General features: G+C 37.9%; 1 protein-coding gene across 2 annotated transcripts; it reads right to left on the bottom strand.

Moving 5' to 3' along the window:
• Nucleotides 1-932: 932 nt before the first annotated feature.
• Nucleotides 933-7,804, bottom strand: LOC111864332 (ubiquitin-conjugating enzyme E2-24 kDa). 2 transcript variants are annotated; one of them, XM_023851516.2, is made up of 6 exons: nucleotides 7,744-7,804; nucleotides 6,771-6,905; nucleotides 5,692-5,742; nucleotides 5,471-5,603; nucleotides 5,174-5,321; nucleotides 933-2,123 (listed from the first exon to the last, which is right to left on the bottom strand). In XM_023851516.2, the coding sequence occupies exons 2-6, from the start codon at nucleotides 6,899-6,901 to the stop codon at nucleotides 2,026-2,028; spliced, it is 561 nt and encodes a 186-aa protein (XP_023707284.1). In that variant the 5' UTR covers nucleotides 6,902-6,905; nucleotides 7,744-7,804; the 3' UTR covers nucleotides 933-2,025. The 2 variants fall into 2 exon arrangements, with proteins under 2 accessions (XP_023707284.1, XP_023707283.1); XM_023851515.2 differs by lacking the exon at nucleotides 7,744-7,804 and adding an exon at nucleotides 7,488-7,595.
• Nucleotides 7,805-8,111: the final 307 nt, after the last annotated feature.

Genomic DNA, 8,111 nt, shown 5'->3' with positions numbered 1-8,111 from the left:
GTAATCGAAAAAAACAGTCAGTATCACCTTCACATTGCTCTGAATCTCTCGTGCTCTTTTGGGCCTCGGGGATGTTGGATGCTTCCATTGTGATGCCTGGACCTTGGTTTTCAGGTCATATCTGTACACCCATGACTCGTCACCAGTGATCACAGTCTTCAGGAACTCAGGATCCCTGTTGGCGCACTCCAGCATGTCCTGCGCGACCTCAAGACGGAGTTGTTGCTGCTCCGGCGAAAGCAGCTTAGGCACAAATTTTGTTGCCACTCTTTGCATGCCCAAATCCTCAGTTAAAATTGTGTTTGTGGAACTTCTGCTGATCCCAACCTCATCAGCAACTTCACGGATGACCAAACGACGGTCCTCCATGATCAGTGTCTGCACTTTTTCTATGACATCAGTGTTGATGGTCTCCTGGAACGCTGCTCACTCTCCACCGACATATAGCTATGTTTAAAGCAGCTGAACCACTCTTTTAATTTGAGTTACCCCCATTGCATCATTGCCGAAAGCCTGCTGAATTTTGCCAATTGTTTCCGCTTGGGTATCCCCAAGTTTCTGACAAAACTTAATTTAGTATCACTGCTCCAAGCGTTCTGTCATCTTGAGCGAAACAAGAATACGATGAACACGTGTTACACCACTTCGCTATCTGGCAGCCACAGACGCATCCGGCAGTGTTGTGAGTCAGCAAAAAATCACACATGCGCACGAAAGTCCCTTCTACCACTACGCTCAGTTTCCTCACCCCTTTGGCCATTACTTACAGCAGAAAAAATAAAGTCGTATACTTGTTGGACATACGGTACATAGGTAAGAAATCTTAAAGGGGTGTGAAAATTTGGACTGAGGGTGGGGGATGAATGGTGGTCAAAAACCAAATTGGTATCAGTATTGTTAGAACATAGCAATTTTAAGTAACAACACAGTAGTGTCATGTCATTCCTTTATTTGCATATTATATATTCTTATAGTCTTTACATAAAAAAATACCACTTACAATGGTATTTTGTCATGTTAAATTGACCTAAGGCTATACACATTTCAATGTGTAATAACCCCCCTCCCATCAATAAAAAATTACATTTTCAAAGCAATGAACTTTACAAATATCAAGGAAATGCAGGAAAGGTTACACTTGCATTGAATATATGGATATATGTGTATATTTAAAAAAACACCAGTAAATACAATTTTTGTTCCATTAAATTTAGTATAGTTAAATACAAATTAAAGGCGGCAACAATTGCTGCAACTTATTCTTTTCTATCCATATATAAAATAATCATGGTCTAGAAAAATTATCATTCTCTAAGAAACACTTGGACAATTTTATTTAACTTTATGTTATGCCACACAATTTATCCTAATTGCACATCTCTTTTCACTTACCCATGAGGGACAAATACTATCGTAACAGAAAAGAAATGAAGTACATAAGTTTATCAGGAACCTGGAACCTTAAAAATGGCAAACATTTTACTATGTAACTGCTTTTTCCACAGACCTCGGGAATCGAGCACTATAAAATTGGCTGCCACTCAAAACTAATACACTCTACACGACAACAGCTTATACCTTCTGTGGTTTGAGTGGAATCATGCACAGTGAGTTACAGACGTACGACTTACAAACTAAGGACACCTGAACACTGACGTACTATCAACTATTTTTTATAATTAAACCACTGACCTTTCGTATGACAAGTGGGAAAATGTCTCAAATGCAAGTGCTCTGAAAGAAGCCAGGACAATTTCCTCGAAAGTGCAGCCTAATAATGTTTAAGAAAGTACATATGTACTGTACACCAACATTCAGACTTTTTCTCATTCACAATTTCACCAAATGCTCAACTAAACTTATGACCACACACACACTTGATATATGGTACACAAGGTCTCCCAAGAGTGGAATAGGTGGAGGGATTATGCCTCTACAAATGGGAATCAGTTTCTTCTCAGGTTTGCAACAACAGTCTGGTGTACAGCTCCTTCCCGCCCATGAAAAATTTGTGCCTCCCACACATCACGTTGCGTAACGTTTTGTCCAGAGCCTTGCGATACGATCATGTTCTTCTCGATTCTGTAGATACTGTGTTGCTATACTTCCAACCAGGGGATCCGCTAGAGGAATGAACATAGCATTTTGACTGTATTAACAGTATGTTAACATCTATTCACATAATTTGTTTTAACAGTATTTTTGGCACTACATAATTCTGTTTCTTTACAAACAATCTGTCAGCTGAATTGGCTATATACTGTTGAATTACAGAAAATTTATGACCTGGAAATGAGACTTGTGAAATAACTGTAGCCTAGTTGAAGATAATATTGCAGTATTTGGACAAGCTCAGGAAAATAAAATCTCATTCAGGAATCCACAACCCGTAGGAAGTGTTTAGTCCTAAGTACTGACATACAGGGACAGCTTCTAGTCAAGTCAAGAACTTTTATTGTCACTGGGTCTACTGATGCCAGAGCCTGAATGTTCTTGACTGAGGCCCTGCTAATACCCACTGGCCTGAACTATACAGAGCCAAAGGTCCTCATTCCATGCCCATCCATCGTTGGGCACTGACAAAATATGTGGTAGGATTTCCTGGCCAGATAGCTTATTACACTGTAGCTCCCCATCAGTGGTAATGTGCCAGAATGAATGGCATAACCAAACCAATGGTCATATAACCATTAAAGTGTGTACAGGGGCACTATGTGCATGTACATAACTTATAGTATGGCCTCTGCACCTGGACTTGAATACAGAGGCAGTGAGAGAAGTCCACTTGACCTACATTTCCCCATAGGGACACACAAGTTGAAAGTTGCACTGAAATTGTGGGAAAGCACCATGGAGATAAGAAAGATCTCTGCTGGTGAGGTAGATGTTGATAACCTTAGGGACCTTGAACACCAAGAAATAAGAAATCATTCTAGGAGAAAAATGAAAACTATTGTGGTGAATACATGGCAAAACAAATATGAAGATGAAATAATGAATATGGTGATGCTGTCACAGGCATTCAGCATGCAAAGGAAGCCAGTGAGGAAGAAGAAAGATGATTATGCAATGGTACAGGTGTTGCAAGAAAATGTGATAAGACAAACATGAGAGAAAGGAACAGCCGCTGATTAGGTTGAGGACCAACCTACCTCAATGGGACTACTGCATGTGTCACTGTCATCATTCATATCACATTCTGACTCTTTTTTTTTTTTTCCAAGTATACCCTAAGTGTAGCCAGTCATGTCAAACAGCATGTGAATCTTTATACCAAAGCATTTACATTTCTGAGGAGTGTGTTGCTTGAAAATAACTCTCCCTTTGAAGAGTACAGGAACTTCATCCTGTTAAAAAGTGAGTAAACTTCAAGAGATATCACTGGGCTTATCAGAGATCTACTTTTTCAATGTCTGCCACAGCTGTCAGTCTTGTAAGGTCACAGTACAGTCACAAGAATCTCAGTACATGAGAAAATCAGTTGTTTCCTCATGTGCAAGAATGAATCAGTAAGCTTTCAATGCGTCTCTAACATGCCCCATTTGTATTATTATAGGCAAAAGGTCTTACATCTCTTGTACAGTTGTGTCAGGAAGTGTTCAGTGTCAACTGTGTGTACAAGGTCCAAAATTTAATTCCTGTAATGGCTGTACTGTGTCGCTGGGGTGCTGAGTCAGACAAACTCATGTACCTAAGCACATCTGGACATGTTCCAACTTGCATTTACACGAGCCACAGACCAAATGAGTTGTTTGTTCTCACACAGCAGAGGAAGTAGTATGTGTCCATGGTATACTGTTAGCAGAAAAATGAGTGACAAGACTCTGGAGCAGCAAATAAACATCAAGTTTTGTGTGAAGATTGATAAAAGTGCTATTGAAAAGTAAGCCCTATTAACAGTGGCTTACAGTGAATATGCTATGAAGAAATTGAGTGTTTCTGAATGGCACAGGCAGTTGAAGGAGGGGCGAGATGATGTGCAAGATGACACAAGAAGTGGGCAGCCAAAAACACAAAGGACAGATGCAAATGTGTACAGAGTACGAACAAACGGTGAATCAACAGTGCAAGTGCTGACATGGTTACGGGGAATCTGTTTGGAGGAAAAGACCCAAATGCTGGCCTGACGTGGATTCTCCACCACAACAATGCCCCTGCACATGATGTGTTAAAAGAGTTCACAAGTTCCTGGTTAAGAAATCCATTACAAAAATGGACCATCCACCTTACTCACCTGACTTGGACCCCTCTTAATTTTTGGCTCTTTCCAAAATTAAAAAAATGGCCTGAAGGGACAAAGATTTGCTGATATTCCTGACATCCAACACAATGTGATGTTACTGCACGGTATTCTGGAAAATGATTTTCAAGACTGTTTCTGATAGTGGCACCATTGTTTCACGGAGTGCATAGCTTCACAGGGCCATTCTGGGAAGTAAATTGTCACACCTTGTAAACATTGCTTGTAGCACGCATCAGTTAGTCTCTGCCATCAACAGCTGAACAACTTGTGCAGAATATCTGTTCATATGGCATGCTTCTTGTATCCTCAGTCCACTAAGACTTCCAACAAAATTGTGATATCACCATCATCATCCAATCCTACAGCGCAACTGAGCTCACTTTCACTGTGAGATGAGATTAAATAATCACCCACTCTCCTAAATAAGAGAGACAGGGAGACAATGTACATGTGTGTATCACTCTTGCCCACTAGCAGAACAAGACCTCAGATCAGTTACTGTCTGTCTGAAACTTCTGATGGTTATTTACTTTCCACCTTCACTATCAAACCCCCTCCAAAAACTGCATGAATTTTTAAATTTGTTGTATATGAATGCAGATCATTAAAATCACACAGAACAAAATGCCAAGAATCATGGTGCCCTGCCCTATGGGATCTAGTAAACTATATAAAATTTGAAGAAAGTCGTCTTCTGGGATCTGGCGCCATGTATTCTTGGTTTTAACCGACGTTTCGGAGGAACGTATCGCTGCAGCCACTGCTCTCTGTGTTCGCATAGCGATTCACCTGCCCTGAAGATGGAGGCGATACGTTCCTCCTAAATGTTGGTTAAAACCAAGAATACACAGTGCCAGATCCCAGAAGACGACTTTCTTCATAGTCATCGCCATGATAACCTCAAAACTTACATATATAAAATTTATTTACCTGGATTGCAGTCAGTAAGTAGTGAGCAGATGGACAGTAACACTTTGGATATGGTGAGAGCCGGAGACCAGTTGTCTTTCAGGATGTCAAGACATATCACACCTTGACTGTTGATGTTACAGTGATAGATTCTAGTGCGAAAAGTTACCTGAATCAAAATAAATTCAAATACAACCATTACAAACTACATTATATAATATACATCTGCATAACAAATCACGTAAAATGTAAAGAAATATTACATATCTGAAAATATGGCAGATAGTCAGGTTAAATTCATAAATTTTCACTCCTTACCTTAGGAGGTTTAAAAGGGTATTCTGGAGAAAAATGAATGTCCAGAAAGAAAACTCCACCTTCATAAACTGATCCAGGAGGACCCAAAATTGTTGACACCCATTCATACAAATTGTCTCCTTTTGGACCGGCACTGTAATTAAAGCCATTATGAAAACATGGAGCATTTTAACATTTTTAATTATATCTGCTAACAGAACATTAAACATATGTAGAAATACCTGCAATTTGGAGGAGGGTCCAGAGTAATTTCTGCAAGTTCTTTCTGAATCCTGTAAAAAATATTAAAGGTAGATATTAGTAGACTAACAGAAAATGGGATGAGACTTTTAGGAAGTACAGAAGAAAAACACAAGTGATAAGAAACTTGAGAAATAAGAGAATTTAAAGATAAATAAATAGGAAGACGAATGAAAACTGAGTAAGACTGTATGGGCCCATTGTAAGAATGAACAAAGAATCCCAAGGAAGGTTCAGAACATGAAGCGAAAAGGAAAATGTACAGCAGAAAGACTAAGATCAAGATGGGAACAAAGGTGTCATGCAAAAGGAAGATAGAACATGGGAAGAAACTGAGAATAAGAAACTTTGGGAATACAGATGGCTTGACAACTCAAATAAACATGGAAATATTTAAGGAAAAAGAGGATGTACACATCATAACATGTCTTTGTCGAAGTCTTAATTGAAAAATGGATCTTTGGGAATAAGGTATCAAAAAGGCTATATTAAAAATGAACTTTACAGTTCAAAGTCCCCTTGTACTCAGATACATAAATAGTTGCATTCCTTGGATCCTGATGTTCAGGATGTAGGCAGTAAATGTACAATACACCTGGCCTACTCACAACATGTGAGTTTACAGAGGCCAGTAGCACATACATTTATAACCTCAGTCTAAGTGTACGGCATGTGGATAATGTTAAGAGACTAATAATTTTAAGTATCATTTCCTGAGCCTTGCAATACACTACATTCAGAAGTACCTACAATGCAATATGGCTAACAATACAAATCCTAAGAACAAGATACATAACAACAGATCTCAGTACTCCAGACACATGGGTCAAGTTCAGATTGAACTTGGTGATGGAGTCTTCATGCCAATAACACAACTGGCTCATAAATCTATATACCAACATGTTGTTCATCGTTAATTTATTTTTCAGAACACCCTTCATGATAGATGCAAAAAAAAAAAACACATATCTACCATCAAATTGAGGTAACTTAGTTTACCCATAAAGTATTGACATTAAATACATATACATGTGGTATATGTACAGGTACATAACAATACCTTTTAGCTGAAGTGCTGAGTGCCTTAGACATTTTTGGATTTGGCTTTGTGTCTTTGTTCTCAGTCTTGTTGTCAGTCAGAGAGGCTGTGCCTCGACCCCGCCCAGTCCCACTTGACCCTGCCCCTGACATCAGTCTGAAAAACAATTACCAGAATGTAACTTAAAATGAATTAAACCAAGAAGAAAAACACCTCTGGACAATCAGGTAATTTAAGTGTAAGCATTTCAAGGACAGTGTGGCTAAACAGCCAAACTGTCACAGTTCAAACAAGTCAGTTTGATTAAAATATAACTTCATACAAGCCTAACATGATTTCTGACAAATTTCAATTTCACGGCGAACATTACTATTTATAAATGAGACTGAAAATCCATTTATAATCTATAATCTATGCTGTTACCTACATGATGTACTAAACTGAGGCATGTCCGCCATTTTGTAAAAACATCTAACATTGGTTACTATTACCCATAATAAACATCATATATCATTCACTACATGTTTTATTATAAAATTCTGTACTTTATAATAACGATTAGTAATTTTATATTTTACCGGTGTGATAATTTGCTACTTTTTACAAGCTACAAAGTAAAATATTCAGAACTTAATTAAAGTAATGGAACTATAAACATCTTTTTGAAATGTACTGTGACCTCATTACAATTAAACACAACTATACTTTACTCAACTATAATTTTAATAAGTTACATACGCAAATAAAAGTTCTTTATTCAAGTAGCCATGCATACACAACCGACAGACATCCGTAACTAATGTGCGGGATATTACAATTTGCATTCATCACCCCCTTGCACTTCACAAAAGAAGGATATATTAACACACATATACTCAAGAGAATATAAATTCTTGAATGAAGTCTCAAAGAATTATAATAGAGCTTCTTATATGAATCTATAGAATTAGTTTGAAATAAGTATTTCTGATCATATAGGTAATTCTTCTCTTACACTTTGGGGATATAAGGAAATAACAGCACCGTCAATATTGTACTGTATTTGCCGACACACGTTAATTCATATTTTTCCTACTAGATGGCTTTCTTTCGAGAATCAACATGTTCACCAACTTCATTTTTTTATGCCCAAAGTAGGATTAGGAGGATTAAATTCCAAGAGTTATACAGAAATACATACACTTTCTTCAGCTCACTTCTGTAGATTTCATTGGCGTAATGTGTGTGATTAGCATCAATATCCTAGTTACTTTATTTTTATATGAAATTAAAGAACTTAAAGAGTACAAGAACCAAGGACAAGAAGTTTAACTTATATTGTTGGCAGCACGTGGAGTGTTGGTGTATCATACGAACGCTAAT

Source organism: Cryptotermes secundus, unplaced genomic scaffold (genome assembly GCF_002891405.2).
Source record: "Cryptotermes secundus unplaced genomic scaffold, Csec_1.0 scaffold216, whole genome shotgun sequence".
Lineage (NCBI taxonomy): Eukaryota > Metazoa > Arthropoda > Insecta > Blattodea > Kalotermitidae > Cryptotermes > Cryptotermes secundus.
Note: the sequence above shows the minus strand (reverse complement) of the source record. Positions and strands in the feature narration are given on the sequence as shown.